The 21,723-nt window shown below is 34.4% G+C and overlaps 2 protein-coding genes across 2 annotated transcripts in view; one reads left to right on the forward strand and one right to left on the reverse strand.

Moving 5' to 3' along the window:
- The window catches only part of LOC311301520 (uncharacterized protein), a 402,121-nt gene that overhangs the window by 187,596 nt on the left and 192,802 nt on the right, over window positions 1-21,723 (reverse strand). The gene's annotated exons all lie outside the window — the stretch shown is intronic.
- The window catches only part of LOC311301462 (uncharacterized protein), a 64,937-nt gene continuing 44,678 nt past the window's right edge, over window positions 1,465-21,723 (forward strand). Inside the window, exon 1 of the mRNA XM_084426596.1 lies at window positions 1,465-1,557. Within this exon, the coding sequence (XP_084282722.1) occupies window positions 1,515-1,557 (43 nt within the window). The 5' untranslated portion in view covers window positions 1,465-1,514. The remainder of the gene's footprint in view (window positions 1,558-21,723) is intronic.

Below are 21,723 nucleotides of genomic sequence, written 5' to 3' on the forward strand. Positions count from 1 at the left end.
TGGCTCTTTATGCAGATGACGGAGCATTATGGAAGAGAGGCCGTAATATAAAAAATGTGGTTAAAGGCATTCAGGAGTCAATTAAAGAAGTAGAAGAATGGTCATTGGATTGGGGTCTAAAGTTTTCAGTCTCAAAAACACAATATATGTTATTCACAAAAAACAAGAGGAATGAACATTTAGATCTGAAGTTGTTTCATCAAATATTGGAAAGAGTACCTGTTTTTAAATATCTTGGATTATGATTTGATGGAAAATTAACATGGAAATGTCATATCAGTAAAATTGAGTCAAAGTGTAAAAAGATCTTAAATTGCATGCGTACGGTTGCTAGTCACAATTGGGGAGCTAGTCGTAGTGCATTGTTGTGCATGTATCAAGCACTGATTCGTTCTTGCTTTGATTATGGATGTATTGTATATGGTTCGGCATCCAAGTCTTTACTGAAAAAAATAGATATAATTCAATCCAAAGGACTACAGTGGGTCGAACAAGTCAGACCAAATAAAGTGGTAATATGTTCAGATTCTTCTTCAGCTTTAATTAGTATAGTACATGCAAGATCAGACAGAGAAGATTTATTAATGGAAGTATATTTATCACTATACAGACTGAAAGAGGCTGGAATAGTGGTGTATTTCTGTTGGGTACCAGCACACATTGGGGTATCTGGTAATGAAGTTGCTGATAAACTAGCAAAAAAAAAGCACTAGACAAGAGGGAGGTGGATGTTAAAGTACCTATGGGGAAAAAGGAGGCAAAATCGATTTTAAAGAGAAAGTTAATGAATAAGTGGCAAATTAGATGGGACAGTAGTAGCACAGGGAGATGGTGTTATAGTGTTACACAGACAGTAGGGAGGATACATTGCCAGGGAAGAAATAGGAAAGAAGAAGTATTGCTGTCTAGGTTAAGACTGGGACATACAGTGTTAAACTCAACACTGGCAATTATGGGGTTACATGAAAATGGATTATGTGATGTGTGTGGTGTATCTGAAAATGTATGTCATTTGTAGTAAGTATTTTCCGGGATATATTATTCAGTCATCTGAAGAATGGAGAGGATGAAGAATGAGGATATTTTAGGAAAAGGTTTAATGGATAGACAGATATATAGAGCACTAATTACATTTATATATGATTCAGGTTTGGGATTTAAAATATGATATGCTTGAAATGTTGAACCTGCCATGGGGGCTGAGTGTGGACGGAGGAGCTGAACGCGCAGCGCCGGATGAAGCTCAATGAAACCTCTATTGCAGGTATGATAAATAATGATGATGTATGTGGGATGATAGAGTAGGGTTTAACAAAGAAATATAGTTAATGGTCCATTTGTGAAAGAAGGAAGAGGAAATAGTTTTAAACTTCAGACTTATCACCGAAGGTTAATTTGCCATCCAGCACAGTAGGTGGCGATAATGCTCCTTTGGAGTTAATCGCCATTAAAGAAGAAGAAGAAGAATTGAGTAATGCGGAAGTGACCGGCAAACACCGACAGCTCCAGCACTGATGAACCCCATTCACTCTCAGTGTTCCCGAAGCTCGCGTGCTGGTAAGTTGATGAAATTACTGTGTTTTTCACTTTTAAACACTTCAGCCGTCCTCTGATGAATCTAGGCAGTAGTTGTGTTTTATGTAGCCAGCTTTAGTTAGTGTTTATTGGAAGAGAATAGTTAACTGCAGCTAGCTTAGTGACCAACACTTCACTAATGTTCGCTACCAGTCAGAAATGTGTAAATTAAACCCTGAGGGAATAGTTAAATAATATTAGAAATACATCTGGATATATAAAGCAAATAAGTACAGCAGCAGTTAGCACCCCCACAAATAATAAGACCTCAATGCTAAAACCTGTAAATGTGTATAAAATCCTGAACATTATAGAAAAGCTGAATGTATGAATGTAGCATACAGGATCATAATGCAATAAACATATAATTTGCATAATGTGTTGGATGAGCAAAATGATCATCCAGCTTCTTTCATAATGTTGTTGTGTAAGAATAACAATTTGAATAACTAGGCCTATAGTGTTTTGTGTATATATATATATATATAATATCAAATGCATACTATATATAAGTATGTTGTGATCGACAGTGTCAAATGCAGCACTGAGGTCGAGTAGTACCAGCACTGATAATTTGCCTGAATCAGTATTTAAGCGAATATCGTTTATTAGGGCCCAAGCCCTGAAAGGGCGAAGGCCCTATTGTTTCCGGTAGGATTATTTATTATTATTATTATTATTATTTTGTCAACCTTTCGGGCACTTTTGGGGCTCTTAACATGCTCGAAAACTCTTGAAATTTTGCACACACGTCAGAACCCGCGGCCATCAGGTCCGGACTGAAGCTGGTACCCGGGCGTGGCAGGGGGGCTCGACAGCGCCCCCTGGAACGGGATCCGAACACGTGTCCATAAATCAAACACGCTTGCATGTCATAATATGAAACTCGGTACACATATAGATCTCATCGGGCCGAACAACTTTCGTGCTCTAAGTTTTACGCCAGCCAAACAGGAAGTTGGCTATTTAGCGTTGTTTGGAAACGCATGCTGTGGAATTTAATGTACTCCTCCTAGGGAATTCATCGATTCGCCTCCAAACTCGGTGTGCATGAAGTCAAGACATTGAGGATGCTAAATTGCGGACGGATTTTTGATATCTCGAACGGTTTGGCCGTGGCGAGGAAACAAATTTATGGCGAAAAAATGAAACAGGAAGTGTGTTATAACTTCTGCATACATTAACTGATCTTGATGAAACTTCAGCAGTGTGTTCGTGGTAAGAGGCCGATCACATGGATGTGACTATTGTGAGTCAAAGTTATAGCGCCACCAACTGGCAGCAGGAATATGTCACTTTCAAAATGCTTTGAAATCAGTGTCTTATTTTTACCCGATTTGCTTCAAACTTTATGTGTACAATGTAGACACACGGCAGATGTAAACCTGTGAAAGGATTATTGATATCTTAGATACTGTTGCCGTGGCAACGCATCAAACTTTAATATTCTTTTTTGATGCTTTTGAGACTCTTAACATACTTGAAATTGCATGAAACTCAACAGACACATCACATTTATTAGCCAGTAGACATGTGCAAAGTTTCAGAAACGGGCGTGGTGGAATGGCTCAGTAGCGCCACCTTTAGTCAAAAATGGGGGCTTAGTTTTTCCTAGAATCACAAAACTTGGTATGTGTATTGTTCTCATCAAGACGGACAACTTTCTAATTTACATGAACCATCTCCGACCAACAGGAAGAGAGATATTTTGGTTTGAATGTGGATTTTCTGAAGAATTTTCTCTCCCTCTCTCTGTGTCTGTGTGTGTGTGAGGGGAGGGGGGGATTTGACTATTGCTTTTATATTGTTAATCAAGGTTTCAGGGGCTTTTGGGGTCCTTAACGTGCTCAAAAACTCTTGAAACTTTGCACACAGGTCAGAACCCACGGCCATCAGGGCCGGGCTGAAGCTGGTACCCGGGCGTGGCTGGGGGGCTCAACAGCGCCCCCTTGAACGGGGTTCTAAAACTTGATCCATATATCAAACACGCTCGCATGAATTAATATGAAACTCGGTACACATATAGATCTCATCGGGCCGAACAACTTTACCCCGGTCAAGTTTTACGCCAGCCCAACAGGAAGTCGGCTATTATGGGTTGTTTGGAAAACGCTTGCTGTGGAATGTGAAATACTCCTCCTAGAAAATTCACCGTGTCCCCTTCAAACTCGGTGTGCATGTAGTCAAGACTTTGAGGATGCTAAATTGCGGACGGATTTTTGATATCTCGAACGGTTTGGCTGTGGCGAGGAATCGAATTTATGGCGAGAAAAGAGAAACACGGAAGTGGAATAACTTCTGCATACATTAACTGATCTTGATGAAACTTCAGCAGTGTGTTCGTGGTAAGAGGCCGATCAGATGGATGTAGCTATTGTGAGTCAAAGTTATAGCGCCACCAACTGGCAGCAGGAAGTGTGTCACTTTCAACATGCTTTAGACAAAAGTGGGGGGGTTAGTTTTAACTACAGTAAAGAAAAAATAGTTTGTATATTGTTCTCATCAAGCCGGACAACTTTCTAATTTACATTCAATAGCTCTGGCCATCAGGAAGTCAGATATTTTGGTCTGAATGTGAATTTTTTTTCCAAAATCAGCCTCTGAATTTTTAGCCACTCCTCTTAAACTATTTATTTTATTCGTACCAAACTTTTTCAACATGATGAAACTACATTAAATATGCTAAGTTGTGAATGGATAATAAATATCTCAAACGGTTTTGCTATGGCGAGGGATTAAAGTAATGTCCAAAAAGGAAACACTAAAAATCTTCTAAAAATGTAATTATATACCATTTATTTCTATATAAAAGTATAGAAATATCACAACTAAACCCATTTTATTCTGTTTTTGCAATTCAAGAAGAATGAAAAAGTTAAAAACAGGCTATTTAGTGCTATTTGGTTCAACAAAAAAGCAAACATAGGGCTATACTGCCCTCTTGTGTCCAAAAGGACATCAAAATAGTATATAAAACTTTTTACCAGGTATGCCAATATTGTATTTAAATATACATTTATTAGGTATGTGTCTGAGGATATTTTCCCACCGGTTAATCGACGTGTGACACGAGTGGGTGCTTTTAAATCGCTAATATAAAAGTGAAAGTAAAAAAACGGACGTCCGCACGGACATTGATAATGGTGCACGTTGGAAAGAATGATACTTTTAAACATAACACTAAACCGCCATTAGGTGTCGCCAGGCGACCATCTTAATGAGCGAGTCATTGATTCATTCGTTCAAATGATTCGTTCCAATGACTGAGTCATTCATGATTGAGACAGATGTTTATGGATTGACCATTGAATCTTTGAGTCAAGCGATTCGTTTCAAAATGCTGAATCATTCAGTAATGAGAAAACAAGTTGCTGTGAGATGCGCAATGGTTCTGCTGTGATCTTTGTTTAACTATTTTTGCTGCTGAAACAGAACAAAAACAGTCAATATTGCATCCAAAATGTAAGTGACTTAATTGTAACTGTTTATTAACCTGTTGTATGAAATCAATGTCACAGTTTCAATCGTGATTGTATTCAGGAAATAGTTGCCTACTCGTCAAGTGAGGTTGCTTAACTCTATCATATGTTATAAAATATATAAAAACTCCATATTTGTAATTTTTATAGTCAGTATGTTGTTAACTGTGTTGCTTTTTTGTGTGCTGCGCTCATTTGTTTACAATTCTCCTGGAGAAGCAGCATGAGCCTCAGCAGTGCAACCTTGTTACCATTGATCAGTAATACATTTATTATTAACTGATGATTGCAACTTAAAATTAATGTAATGAAATTAGAATAATCTCTCGTTTTAGTGATTCCCAAGTAATTTTTTTGTTATTGACGTTCTAATCAGGCTATACTCTGGTCGGGCAAGTAAAATTCTCTTTCAGGTAGGCCTATTGTATTTATATATAAATATATTAGGGATGTGACTGTGATAACATTTTCCCACCGGTTAATCGACGTGTGACACCACTGAGCGCTTTTAAATCGCTAACTATAGTATACTATATACTAGTAAAATACAGACGTCCGCACAGACATTGATAATGGTGCGGAGTAGAGCGAGCATTTTCAATTTATTCCTATGGATGTAGGAATTAACTAAAACATTTTATTTATGTTTTTGTGTCCACTGTTCAACCGCAACCGCGTCACACACACACACACATTCCAGAATTGCAATCTTGACATCGCAGCCTGTTCATTATAGCCCTAATACAATATAATAATAAAAATAGTCAACCTAACATAAACGAATTACACTGCTCTGTTTAAATAGTCAGTAGTACAATCTGTACCATTCACAGTAAGCAGAGCTCCACTGTGATGTTTCCAAGAACATTTTTGCGCGTGTGAAGAGGATGATTTTTTCCATCGATATTGGAACACGAGTGAAGTACAAAGCCTATAATAAAGAATAGTTTAGCATCCAAATACATCGCAAATATTGAAACATTTTGATTCTAATGAGAGGGTTACGTGAGACCAACACTGCTTACTTTCGTTTTTATTTTTACATTAAATTTAAAGGATTTGTTGTGGAATATTTTGGGTGTATCATAAAATCAGAATAAGGTAAGACAAGTAAAATTTTCTGTCTTATATTTATATATATATATACGTATATATATATAAGTATATATATATATATATATATATATATAAATATATATATGTGTGTGTGTGCGTGTGTATATATATATATATATATATATATAAATAGATAGCTAGATAGATAGATATAGATATAGATAGATAGATATTTATATACACATATATATATATATATATATATATAAATATATGTGTGTGTGTGTGTGTGTGTGTGTGTGTATATATATATATATATATATAAATATAGCTGCGAGCAGCGATGGAGGGCCAAAGCCGGTGGCACCGCCATCCCCGGTGCCTTTAGGTAACTAAAGGCACCGGGGTGGCGGTGCCACCGGCTTGGGCCCGCAATCGCTGCTCGCAGCTATATTTTATTATTATTAGGGCCCAAGCCCTGAAGGGGCGAAGGCCCTATTGTTTTCGTTAGGATTATTAGGGCCCAAGCCCTGAAAGGGCGAAGGCCCTATTGTTTTCGTTAGGATTATTATTATTATTATTATTATTATTATTGTTCTTCAAGGGTTCGGGGGCTTTTGGGGCCTTTAACGTGCTCAAAAACTCATGAAACTTTGCACGCATGTCAGAACCCGCGGCCATTAGGGCCGGGCTGAAGCTGGTACCCGGGCGTGGCAGGGGGGCTCAACAGCGCCCCCTGGTACGGAATCCGAACACTTGTCCATAAATCAAACACACTTGCATGTAATAATATGAAACTCGGAACACATATAGATCTCATCGGGCCGAACAACTTTCGTGCTCTAAGTTTTACGCCAGCCCAACAGGAAGTTGGCTATTATGGGATGTTTGGAAACGCATGCTGTGGAATTTAATGTACTCCTCCTAGGGAATTCATCCAATCGCCTCCAAACTCAGTCAGCATGAAGTCAAGACATTGAGGATGCTAAATTGCGGACGGATTTTTGATATCTCGAACGGTTTGGCCGTGGCGAGGACACGAATTTATGGCGAATAATGGAAACAGGAAGTGTGTTATAACTTCTGCATACATTAACTGATCTTGATTAAACTTCAGCAGTGTGTTCGTTGTAAGAGGCCGATCACATGGATGTGACTACTGTGAGTCTAAGTTAAAGCGCCACCAACTGGCAGCAGGAAGTGTGTCCCTTTCAAAATGCTTTAAAATCACCCTCTTATTTTTACCCAATTTGCTTCAAACTTTATGTGTATAATGTAAACACACGGCAGATGTAGACCTGTGAAAGGATTTTTGATATCTTTAATAATGTTGCCATGGCAACGCTTCAAACTTTAATATTCTTTTTTGATGCTTTTGAGACTCTTAACATACTTGAAATTGCATGAAACTCGACAGACACATCACATTTATTAGCCAGTAGACATGTGCAAAGTTTCAGAAACGGGCGTGGTGAGGGGCTCAGTAGCGCCACCTTTAGTCATAAGTGGGGGGGGGTTAGTTTTATCAACAGCAACAAAACTTGGTATGTGTATTGTTCTCATCAAGACGGACAACTTTCTAATTGACATTAACTACCTCCAACCAACAGGAAGAGAGATATTTTGGTTTGAATGTGGATTTTCTGAAGAATTTTCTCTCCCTCTCTCTGTGTCTCTGTGTGTGAGAGGGGAGGGGGGAATTTGACTATTGCTTTTATATTGTTAATCAAGGTTTCAGGGGCTTTTGGGGTCCTTAACGTGCTCAAAAACTCTTGAAACTTTGCACACAAGTCAGAACCCCCTGCCATCAGGGACAGGCTGAAGCTGGTACCCGGGCGTGGCAGGGGGGCTCAACAGCGCCCCCTTGAACGGGGTCCCAAAACTTGGTCCATAGATCAAACACGCTTGCATGAATTAATATGAAACTCGGTACACATATAGATCTCATCGGGCCGAACAACTTTCCCCCGGTCAAGTTTTACGCCAGCCCAACAGGAAGTCGGCTATTATTGGTTGTTTGGAAAACGCTTCCTGTGGAATGCGAAGTACTCCTCCTAGAAAATTCACCGTGTCCCCTCCAAACTCGGTGTGCATGTAGTCAAGACTTTGAGGATGCTAAATTGCGGACGGATTTTTGATATCTCGAACGGTTTGGCTGTGGCGAGGAATCGAATTTATGGCGAGAAAAGAGAAACACGGAAGTGGAATAACTTCTGCATACATTAACTGATCTTGATGAAACTTCAGCAGTGTGTTCGTGGTAAGAGGCCGATCAGATGGATGTAGCTATTGTGAGTCAAAGTTATAGCGCCACCAACTGGCAGCAGGAAGTGTGTCACTTTCAACATGCTTTAGACAAAAGTGGGGGGGTTAGTTTTAACTACAGTAAAGAAAAAATAGTTTTTATATTGTTCTCATCAAGCCGGACAACTTTCTAATTTATATTCAATAGCTCTGGCCATCAGGAAGTCAGATATTTTGGTCTGAATGTGAATTTTTTTGCAAAATCAGCCTCTGAATTTTTAGCCACTCCTCTTAAACTATTTATTTTATTCGTACCAAACTTTTTCAACATGATGAAACTACATTAAATATGCTAAGTTGTGAATGGATAATAAATATCTCAAACGGTTTTGCTATGGCGAGGGATTAATGTCCAAAAAGGAAACACTAAAAATCTTCTAAAAATGTAATTATATACCATTTATTTCTATATAAAAGTATACAAATATCACAACTAAACCCATTTTATTCTGTTTTTGCAATTCAAGAAGAATGAAAAAGTTAAAAACAGGCTATTTAGTGCTATTTGGTTCAACAAAAAAGCAAACATAGGGCTATACTGCCCTCTTGTGTCCAAAAGGACATCAAAATAGTATATAAAACTTTTTACCAGGTAGGCCAATATTGTATTTAAATATACATTTATTAGGTATGTGTCTGAGGATATTTTCCCACCGGTTAATCGACGTGTGACACGAGTGGGTGCTTTTAAATCGCTAATATAATAGTGAAAGAAAAATAATGATAATGTTGCACACACAAATCACACACATGTGGGAAAGAATGATGCTTTTAAACAACACTAAACCGCCATTAGGTGTCGCCAGGCATCCATCTTAATAAGCGAGTCATTGATTCATTCGTTCAAACGATTCGTTCGAATGAGTCGATCATGATTAAGACAGATGTTTATGGATTGATCATTCAATCTTTGAGTTAACCGATTCGTTAAAAATGCTGAATCGTTCAGTTATGAGAAAACACGTGATGCATGATGGTTCTGCCGTGATCTTTGTTTAACTATTTTCGCTGCTGAAACAGAACAAAAACAGTCAACATTGCATCTAAAATGTAAGTGACTTAATTGTAACTGTTTATTAACCTGTTGTATGAAATCTAGGGGTGGGAGAAAAAATTGATTCTTAGATGCATCGCGATGCGGACGTGGACGATTCTGAATCGATTCACAAATGTCAAAAAATCGATTCTCTAAAAAAATATTTTTCTAATAACGTAATATTGACGGAAGGCAAAAGGCGGAACTCTAAGCGGACGTGCGTGCAGTCTGTGGCGCGCACATAACAGAGAAGTTTCTTCTGCTCACCAAGGCTGCATTTATTTGATTAAAAATACAAACAAAAACAGTCATATTGTAAAATAGTATTCCAATTTAAAACAGCTGCTTTCTATTTTAATATATTTTAAACTGTTATTTATTCCTGTGATCAAAGCTGAGTTTTCAGCATCATTACTCCAGTCGTCACTGTCACATGATCCTTCAGAAATTATTCTAATATGATGATTGATACTCAAGAAACATTCATTATTATTTTAAATGTCGAAAACAGTTGTGTACAGTCTTTGATGAATAGAAAGTTCAAAAGAACAGCATTTATCTGAAATCTAAAGCTTTTGTAATGTTAAACACTACCGCTCAAAAGTTTGTGGTTAGTAATAATTAAAATTGTATTTTTGGGGGAAAGAAATAAAATAAATCAGTACTTTTATTTATGAAGGATGAGTTAAACTGATCAACAGTTACAGTAAAGACATTTATAATGTTAAAAATATATATATTTGAAATATATGCTGTTCTTTTGAACTTTACATTCATCAAAGCATTTTGAAAAAAAAAAATCTGTACACAACTGTTTTCAACATTGAAAATAATAATGAATATTTATTGAGCATCAATCATCATATTAGTATGATTTCTGAAGGATCATGTGACACTGAAGACTGGAGTAATGATGCTGAAAACTCAACTTTGATCACAGAAATGAATTACTATGTAAAATATTTTAAAATTGAAAACAGCTGTTTTAAATTGGAATAATATTTCAGAATATTACTGTTTTTGTTTGTATTTTTAATCAATAAATGCAGCCTTGGTGAGCAGAAGAGACTTCTCCTAAAAACATTAAAAATCTTACTGACCCCAAACTTTTGAACAATAATATATATATATATATATATATATACATATATACATATATATGTATGTGTGTGTATGTATGTATGTATATATATATATATATATATATATATATATATATATATATATATATATATATATAAATATAGCTGCGAGCAGCGATGGAGGGCCAAAGCCGGCGGTACCGCCACCCCGGTGCCTTTAGGTAACTAAAGGCACCGGGGTTGCGGTGCCACCGGCTTGGGCCCGTAATCGCTGCTCGCAGCTATATTTATCTTTATGAGCGCTGTCTCTGTGCTGTGGTGCGGTCGGAAACCAGATTGAATGTTGTCAAAGGATCCATTCAAAAAGAATGCGTGTGTTGTTTAAATTGCTGTTTATAATATTTGAGAAGAAAGTCTGTCTAGCTTTGCCTAGTTCCATATTGAAAGCATGAAGGCTGTCTTTGTAGATGTTATAATGGACTACAAGTTTTGTCTTCCGCCACATGCGCTCTGCTTTTCTGCATTGTCTTTTCATATTTTGCACTTCTGTTGAGTTTCTCCAAGGTGCTTTTTGTCTGCCACTCTCCCTGACTTTAACAGGAGCAATATCATCAATTACACCTTTAACTTTTGAGTTAAAAGAATCAAGGAGAAAATCAACAGAGTCTGCAGATATGCTTGGTGTTAAAGATATAGCCTTCATAAATAGCACACTAGTGTTCTCATTTAAGCATCTCTTCTTGACAGACACAGATCTAGCTTCAGTGGCAGGAGAGATCAATATATCAAAGAAAATACAGAAATGATCAGACAGTGCTACATCCTTAATGACAATCGATGAAATGTTTAGACCCTTACTGATAAGTAAATCTAGAGTGTGTCCGCGATTGTGTGTGGGTCCATGTACATGCTGAGTCAGATCAAAAGTTTTTAAAACAGTTATTAACAGATATTCAGAAGATGTGTAATTCCCAAATGATATTTGCTTACATTTATTAGTAGGACTGGGCGATATGGCCCCAAAAAAAAAAATCACAATACTTTTTTTTATATCAGTCGATATCGATAATTATCACGATAAAAGTTTATAGGCATGGTTTATTTCTTTCAAGTTTATAGGCAGATTTTTGCTCCTAAGTGAAAGTTGTTGAAACCAGAGCGTTAACTGTGGTTTTAAACTACTCTTTATTGTCAGAGCATATCATGACAAACACTTTCCAAATAGGTGAACATTTCACAAATCTGAGGTAGAACATTCAAACATTTGTCATTTTTCCTTAACAAAATAAATATATTTATTGGACAATTTCTTAGTTTCTGCATGTGCTAATTTAAAAAAATTTTTTGTAAATGTAATATTCTGACTGTTTGGGTTTTATTAAACTTAACCATTGGTCATCCAGTATCATGCATTTAGATCATGACAACCACAGATGAAACCAGGCATAGCCTCTCACTATCATGGCAAAATGTAGCCTAACTTTATGGTATCGAAGTATCGTGACAACACTAGTTGAACTGATGAATGTTTGAACTTTCAGTCTTTTAAGTTTAAAAAAGTTCATTGAAGTCCTTCTTAAGGAGTTCTGACTGCTCTTTATAAATATCATTCTTCCCCACATGAATGATGAGTCGATTTGCAGTCTTATGTTTCATCAGAATGCTCTGAAGTAGTGGTCGGCCGATATGGGATTTTTAATGGCCGATGCTGATGCCGATATTGAGAAAGCAATCTGGCCGATATGAGGCCGATACAATACATGTGAATACAGTAAATGAGAGACAAAGTTTTCCCACTAGGGGATTTATTTTTCTGTCCAGCCATCTAGCAGAATGATTTGATTTTTTTTAAGTCACATAAATAATTACTGCTGCTTACTGCAGGTTACAAATAACATTTATCATTAATGAACCAATCTAAACAATATTCATAAATTAATGACAAAATAGTATGTGCAATTACATACATTTTATGTACAATGCATTTTATGTACAATGCAAAATAGTAAAATTTAAATCTCACATAGTTTATTTACACTATTTACTTTAAACAGATTGTTTTACTTTAAGTATATTTAAATTAGGGCTGTCAAAAGATTAATCGCATCCAAAATAAAAGTTTGTGTTTAAATAATATATGTGTGTGTACTGTGTATAATTAAATTTGTATCTAGAAATACACACACATGTATATATTTAAGAAAAATGTGTTATTTATATATAATATAAATGATATATAAATATATACAGTATGCAAATATTTCTTAAATATATACATGCATGTGTGTGTATTTATATATACAAAATAATTATACACAGTACACACACATATATTATTTAAACACAAACTTTTATTTTGGATGCGATTAATCTTTTGACAGCCCTAATTTAAATAATAATGATTTATGTCTGTTTAGTTTTGCTTGTTTGTTTCTTTGAAACATTGCAAGCCGTCACATGTATTTGCATGACATACATGAACGTATGAAAATGTATACTTCACACGATATTATGCCAGTCATGGATAAATAAATAAAGTAGATAATGAATAACATTTTCGAAGATTTATTTTCCAACGTATTATTATACCATAGTGTTCTCCTCTCATCCACCTCACGCGACCACTGATCTGTAATGCACGCCACGCGACCCAGCTTTTCCGTGCACGCGAGTCCGTTGGAAAACAGCGTCTAGTTTAGACGTAACCCGAGAACAGCCAGTCCAAGATTTTTGACTGTTTGTGAGGTAAAATGTTTTCAGTTTTGTTTGAATTGGTTTATATCACATCTGTGACCCCCACTGGAGCTACCGCTGAGCTGCGGATCTGACACATCACGGTACTGTTTGAATAGACTTTGCTGCACGCCGGAATGTTATTGTGTGTAACACAATGTAGTGTCAGGTTAGACAGCGAATGCGAATGATCATTTACTGTGTCTGTCAGATGTCTGCTTCACTTCTGAATGGCTTGTCTTACATGCTGGGCGGAGCAGAGCGAGTGTATTCAGTTCATTCACGCTCGCTCTGTTCGCGTCAGTGGAAAAAAGCGCTAATGCAGTCACAAACTGTTTTGAAATATATCGGCCAAACGAAAAGATTTATCGGCCAATGCCGATATCTAAAAAATTCCAAATATCGGCCGATATATCGGCCTCTGCGATATATCGGTCGACCACTATTCTGAAGTTCCCTGTTTACATCAGATGTTGTTGCTTGTGGAAGGCAGCACGTAGTTGTATCCCTGCTGCTAATGTTTCTGATTATGGAGTCCCCCACTATCAGAGTCCTGGGCTCGGCTGCGCTCTGAGCTGAGTGCCGCTGTCTGCTCGAACTTGAGCGCCAGTTAGCATTGAGTGTTCAGGCTGTGTTCGATCACATTCATCACGTTTGGGGATTCCTCATTTACATTCATTAGTACTTCAAATCTGTTCTCAAGATGTATAGGCGGTGGTAGGAGACCAGTGTTTGCAATCCTTGTTAGAACTGTATCTGGGGTAGGGGTGGAACGGTACACAGAAGTCACGGTTCGGTTCATACCTCGGTTCAGACATCACGGTTCGGTACGAGTTCGGTACTATGGAGGAAAAAGCTAAACAAAAATGTAGAAGGCAATTTTTTTTTTTTTTTTGTGCATGTCTCAGGCTGTACCACCAAAGGAAAATAAATGTCTTAAGCCTTGTATTTTTTAAATAAGTTTTATTAATAAAGTGAAGGCATAGAACCAGTTATTTGTAGTGCATTGACAATGGTTTTATATAATTGGTTATTAATTAAATGAATAAAAAGACAAAAAGACCTTGAGATATGTTTGGTAATTGTACCTGAATGAATTTAAAAATAATTTGCTATATTTCAGATCAATATATATTTTTTTCCTTACAATTTTAATTAAACACTAACTTTATTCTCATCTGAATTATAAATAATTTATTTCTGTATAAAATATTACTACCATTTGATTTTATCAACAAATTTGATTTTCTTTTTTAATCAATGTAGGATGTGTCACTTACTCACTGTGTTGGGTGACAGTTGTAGGCTACAGTTTGACAAGAGTTTACAGTTTGACAAAAGCACAATGTTGTGTTTTATTGCGAGTAAATATAAGTAAACACTGCAGTTTGAATGATATCCTATAAACAAAATGACGGAGTATGTTTTTATGTTTCCACTGTTCGATCGTGCCCGCGCCTCTCTCATACACACGCGAACACGCACGCACGCACGCACGGACGGACGGACACACACACACACACACACACACACAATTGCAAACTTGACATCGCATTCGCAGCCTGTCCATCATAGCCACGGAGCTTCAGAGCAGAGCCGTTGAAAAACATATTCAACAGCTCTGCTTCAGAGCTAAGGCGGAGCTACAAATTAGGTGTCCCTAAAGAACCTGTGTATCTAACAGTAGTTCCGCATTACATTAATTCGTTTGCACGCAAGCTATATTTATTTTTATACCGTGTATTCTCCGTGTATATTCATGCACCGAACCGTGACGCCCGTACCGTTTCGGTTCAATACGAATACATGTACCGTTCCACCCCTAATCTGGGGTAGAGGATGCTACTGCGGCAATATGTGATGCTCGTGACAATCTGATGTTTCGAGTGCCTTTGGGTCTCGCTCCCTGTTTGTGCCATAGATTTGTAAGTCGATCGGCTTGTTTCTCTACCTGTCGAGGAACACTAGTTTCATGGGACTCACCGGCTATATGCTGAGGGTGTCCATGACGAAGCTCTGTTGTGTGTTCTGTCTGGTTTGGTGATCCCGTAAGTAACTTTGTTTCAAGAACTGCAATCCTTTATAAAAGTCTGTGGCAGTTAGTGCAGCAAGTAGATTCTTACCGTGATAATGGCTTAAACCCAAGCAGATTCGGAGCGGATCTTCTGTCGGATAACATCTCCAAAATGTTAAATACCTTTTGACTAGTAACCAAAAGTCCAAATCATAGTCTCTGCTGCACCAATTTAACTGATATAAATACTAGTGTTGAACATTGCATAGAAACGGTGTCTATTCCTCATTTAGTGAGATCAAATAATAAATCTACTGCAGGATCTAGGAAAAATCGAATTATTAAACCAGAAAATGTTGCTATTAGTAAACAGAAACAATTTCTAAAGCTAGGTCTTCTAAACATTAGATCACTCACACCTAAGGCAGTTATTAAGTTGGCTTGAGAAAGCCAACTTACTGAAATCCTATTTAAACTTATTATTATTAAGTTGGCTTGAGAAAGCCAACTTACTGAAATCCTATTTAAACTTATTATTATTAAGTTGGCTTGAGAAAGCCAACTTACTGAAATCCTATTTAAACTTATTATTATTCTTCTTCTTCTTCTTATTCTTCTGACCCAAAATTTATCAACTCTAACTCCTCCTAGAGCTTTAACTCTACAAACTCCAAACTCGGGTCAGACTTTCAGACTGTTCTGACTTGGTGTGCTATATCTTTTCAGACTGATTTGACTTTCAGTTTTCTTAAAAATTAATATTAAAAACCATAAAAATCCCATAGACTTACATGGCAGACTGCTCAAATTGAGCCAAGACTACGGTGGCCCATTAGTGTACAAGCCAAAAACTCAAATCTAAACTCCCTGAAGCCCTAGACTCAATTAAACTACCATTCAATGACCTAATAAACTTCTATCTATCTATCTATCTATCTATCTATCTATCTATCTATCTATCTATCTATCTATCTATCTATCTATCTATCTATCTATCTAACTTATCTTTCTATCTATCTTTCTAACTAACTTATCTAGCTTTCTTTCTTACTAATCTATCTATCTTTCTAACTAACTTATCTTTCTATCTTTCTTTCTAACTAATCTATCTTTCTTTCTAACTAACTAATCTATCTTTCTTTCTTTCTTACTAATCTATCTATCTTTTTAACTAACTTATCTATCTTTCTTTCTAATCTATCTATCTTTCTAACTAACTTATCTATCTTCCTTACTAATCTATCTATCTTTCTAACTAACTTATCTATCTATCTATCTATTTATTTTCAAACCTTATCTATCTATCTATCTATCTATCTATCTATCTATCTATCTATCTATCTATCTATCTTTTTAACTTATCTATCTATCTATCTATCTATCTATCTATCTATCTATTTAACTAATCTATCTATCTATCTATCTATCTATCTATCTATCTATCTATCTATCTATCTTTTTAACTTATCTATCTATCTATCTATCTATCTATCTATCTATCTATCTATCTATCTTTTTAACTTTATCTATCTATCTATCTATCTATCTATCTATCTATCTATCTATCTATATTTTAACCAATCTATCTATCTATCTATCTATCTATCTATCTATCTATCTATCTATCTATCTATCTATCTATCTATCTATCTATCTATCTATCTATCTATCTATTTAACTAATCTATCTATCTATCTATCTATCTATCTATCTATCTATCTATCTATCTATCTATCTATCTATCTATCTATCTATCTATCTATCTATCTATCTATATTTTAACCAATCTATCTATCTATCTATCTATCTATCTATCTATTTAACTAATCTATCTATCTATCTATCTATCTATCTATCTATCTATCTATCTATCTATCTATCTATCTTTTTAACTTATCTATCTATCTATCTATCTATCTATCTATCTATCTTTTTAACTTATCTATCTATCTATCTATCTATCTATCTATCTATCTATCTATCTATCTATCTATCTACCTATCTACCTATCTATCTATCTATCTATCTATCTATCTATCTATCTATCTATATTTTTAACCAATCTATCTATCTATCTATCTATCTATCTATCTATCTATCTATCTATCTATCTATCTATCTATCTATCTATCTATCTATCTATCTATCTATCTATCTTCAAACATGATCTATCTATCTATCTATCTATCTTCAAACCTTTTTAACTAACTTATCTATCTTTCTTTCTAATCTATCTATCTTTCTAACTAACTTATCTATCTTCCTTACTAATCTATCTATCTTTCTAACTAACTTATCTATCTATCTATCTATCTATCTATCTATCTATCTATCTATCTATCTATCTATATATCTATCTATCTATTTTCAAACCTGATCTATCTATCTATCTATCTATCTATCTATCTATCTATCTATCTATCTATCTATCTATCTATCTATCTATCTATCTATCTATCTATCTATCTATTTAACTAATCTATCTATCTATCTATCTATCTATCTTTTTAACTTAACTTATCTATCTATCTATCTATCTATCTATCTATCTATCTATCTATCTTTTTAACTAATCTATCTATCTATCTATCTTTTTAACTTATCTATCTATCTATCTATCTATCTATCTATCTATCTATCTATCTATCTTTTTAACTCTATCTATCTATCTATCTATCTATCTATCTATCTATCTATCTATCTATCTATCTATCTATCTATCTATCTATCTATATTTTTAACCTATCTATCTATCTATCTATCTATCTATCTATCTATGCTACAATCAGTAAATCATACTTGAACATGGTAAATCATGGTATACTATAGTAAATCGTGGTAAATCATGGTAAACTATGGTAAATCATGGTAAACTATGATAAATCATGTTAGAATCAGTAAATCATACTTGAACATGGTAAATCATGGTATACTATAGTAAATCATGGTAAACTATGGTAAATCGTGGTAAATCATGGTAAACTATGCTAAATCATGCTAAACTATGGTAAATCATGCTAGAATCAGTAAATCATACTTGAACATGGTAAATCGTGGTATACTATAGTAAATCATGGTAAACTATGGTAAATCGTGGTAAATCATGGTAAACTATGGTAAATCATGGTAATCTATGATAAATCATGCTAGAATCAGTAAATCATACTTGAACATGGTAAATCATGGTATACTATAGTAAATCATGGTAAACTATGGTAAATCGTGGTAAATCATGGTAAACTATGGTAAATCATGGTAAACTATGATAAATCATGCTAGAATCAGTAAATCATACTTGAACATGGTAAATCATGGTATACTATAGTAAATCATGGTAAACTATGGTAAATCGTGGTAAATCATGGTAAACTATGGTAAATCATGGTAAACTATGATAAATCATGCTAGAATCAGTAAATCATACTTGAACATGGTAAATCATGGTATACTATAGTAAATCATGGTAAACTATGGTAAATCGTGGTAAATGATGGTAAACTATGGTAAATCATGGTAATCTATGATAAATCATGCTAGAATCAGTAAATCATACTTGAACATGGTAAATCATGGTATACTATAGTAAATCATGGTAAATCGTGGTAAATCATGGTAAACTATGGTAAATCATGGTAAACTATGCTAAATCATGCTAGAATCAGTAAATCATACTTGAACATGGTAAATCATGGTATACTATAGTAAATCATGGTAAACTATGGTGAATTGTGGTAAATCATGGTATACTATAGTAAATCATGGTAAACTATGGTAAATCATGGTAAACTATGGTAAATCGTGGTAAACTATGGTAAATCATGCTAGAATCATAGTTAATCATACTTGAACATGGTAAATCATGGTATACTATAGTAAATAATGGTAAACTATGGTAAATCATGGTAAATCATGGTAAATCATGGTAAACTATGGTAAATCATGCTAAACTGTGGTAAATCATGCTAGAATCAGTAAATTATACTTGAACATGGCAAATCGTGGTATACTATAGTAAATCATGGTATACTATAGTAAATCGTGGTAAATCATGGTAAACTATGGTAAATCATGCTAAAATCAATAAATCATACTTGAACATGGTAAATCATGGTATACTATAGTAAATCATGGTAAACTATGGTAAATCGTGGTAAATCATGGTAAACTATGCTAAATCATGCTAGAATCAGTAAATCATACTTGAACATGGTAAATCATGGTATACTATAGTAAATCATGGTAAACTATGGAAAATCGTGGTAAATCATGGTATACTATAGTAAATCATGGTAAACTATGGTAAATCGTGGTAAATCATGGTAAACTATGGTAAATCATGGTAAACCATGCTAGCAACATGGTAAAAAAATTCTAGCATCATGCTAGCAACATGATAATCATGCTAGCATGTTAAACTATGGTAAATCATGGTAAACTATGGTAAATCGTGGTAAAATATGGTAAATCATGCTAGAATCATAGTAAATCATACTTGAACATGGTAAATCTTGGTATACTATAGTAAATAATGGTAAACTATGGTAAATCATGGTAAATCATGGTAAACTATGGTAAATCATGCTAAACTATGGTAAATCATGCTAGAATCAGTAAATTATACTTGAACATGGCAAATCGTGGTATACTATAGTAAATCATGGTAAACTATAGTAAATCGTGGTAAATCATGGTAAACTATGGTAAATCATACTAGAATCAATAAATCATACTTGAACATGGTAAATCATGGTATACTATAGTAAATCATGGTAAACTATGGTAATTCGTGGTAAATCATGGTAAACTATGGTAAATCATGCTAGAATCAGTAAATTATACATGAACATGGTAAATCGTGGTATACTATAGTAAATCATGGTAAACTATGGAAAATGATGGTAATCTATGACAAATCATGCTAGAATCAGTAAATCATACTTGAACATGGTAAATCATGGTATACTAAAGTAAATTATGGTAAACTATGGTAAATCATGGTAAATCATGGTAAACTATGGTAAATCATGGTAAACTATGGTAAATCATACTTGAATCAGTAAATCATCTATCTTTCTTTCTTTCTTTCTTTCTTTCTTTCAACTAATCAATCTTTCTTTTTCTTTCTTTCTCTCTTTCTTTCTTTCTCTCTTTCTTTCTCCTTCTTTCTTACTAATTAATCTTTCTTTCTTTCTTTCTTTCTTTATTTCTTTCTTTAAACATTTTCTTTCTTTCTATCTCTTTAAACCTTTTCTTTCTATCTATCTATCTATCTATCTATCTATCTATCTATCTATCTATCTATCTATCTATCTATCTATCTATCTATCTATCTATCTATCTATCTATCTATTATCTATCTATCTATCTATCTTTTGAACTTATCTATCTATCTATCTATCTATCTATCTATCTATCTGACTGACTTATCTAACTTTTCTTTCTTTCTACCTAATCTTTCTTTCGTTCTTTCTTTCTTTATACCTAATCTGTCTTTCTTTCTTTCTTTCTTTCTTTCTTTCTTTCTTTCTAGCTAATCTTTCTTTCTTTTTTCTTTCATTCTTTCTTTCTACCTAATCTTTCTTTCTTTCTTACAATCTTTCTTTCTTTCTTTCTAGCTAATCTTTCTTTCTTTTTTCTTTCATTCTTTCTTTCTACCTAATCTTTCTTTCTTTCTTACAATCTTTCTTTCTTTTTTTCTTTCTTTCTTTTTTCTTTCATTCTTTCTTTCTAGCTAATCTTTCTTTCTTTTTTCTTTCATTCTTTCTTTCTACCTAATCTTTCTTTCTTTCTTTCTTTCTTTCTTTCTTTCTTTCTTTATACCTAATCTTTTTCTTTCTTTCTTTATACCTTATATTTTTTTCTTTCTTTCTTTCTTTCTTTCTTTCTTTCTTTCTTTCTTTCTTTCTTTCTTTCTTTCTTTATACCTAATCTTTCTTTCTTTCTTTCTTTATACCTAATCTTTCTTTCTTTCTTTCTTTATACCTAATCTTTCTTTCTTTCTTTATACCTAATCTTTCTTTCTTTCTTTCTTTATACCTAATCTTTCTTTCTTTCTTTCTTTCTTTCTTTCTTTCTTACTAATCTTTCTACCTAATCTTTCTTTCGTTCTTTCTTTCTTTATACCTAATCTTTCTTTCGTTCTTTCTTTCTTTCTTTCTTTCTTTCTTTCTTTCTTTCTTTCTTTCTTTCTAACTTTTCTTTCTTTCTACCTAATCTTTCTTTCGTTCTTTCTTTCTTTATACCTAATCTTTCTTTCTTTCTTTCTAACTAATCTTTTCTTTTTTCTTTCCTTCTACCTAATCTTTCTTTCGTTCTTTCTTTCTTTATACCTAATCTTTCTTTCTTTCTTTCTAACTAATCTTTCTTTCTTTTTTCTTTCTTTCTTTCTTTCTTTCTTTCTTTCTTTCTTTCTTTCTTTCTTTCTACCTAATCTTTCTTTCTTTC

The sequence above is a fragment of the Rutilus rutilus genome, assembly GCF_951802725.1.
Source record: "Rutilus rutilus genome assembly, chromosome: 1".
In the NCBI taxonomy this organism is placed as follows: Eukaryota; Metazoa; Chordata; class Actinopteri; order Cypriniformes; family Leuciscidae; genus Rutilus; species Rutilus rutilus.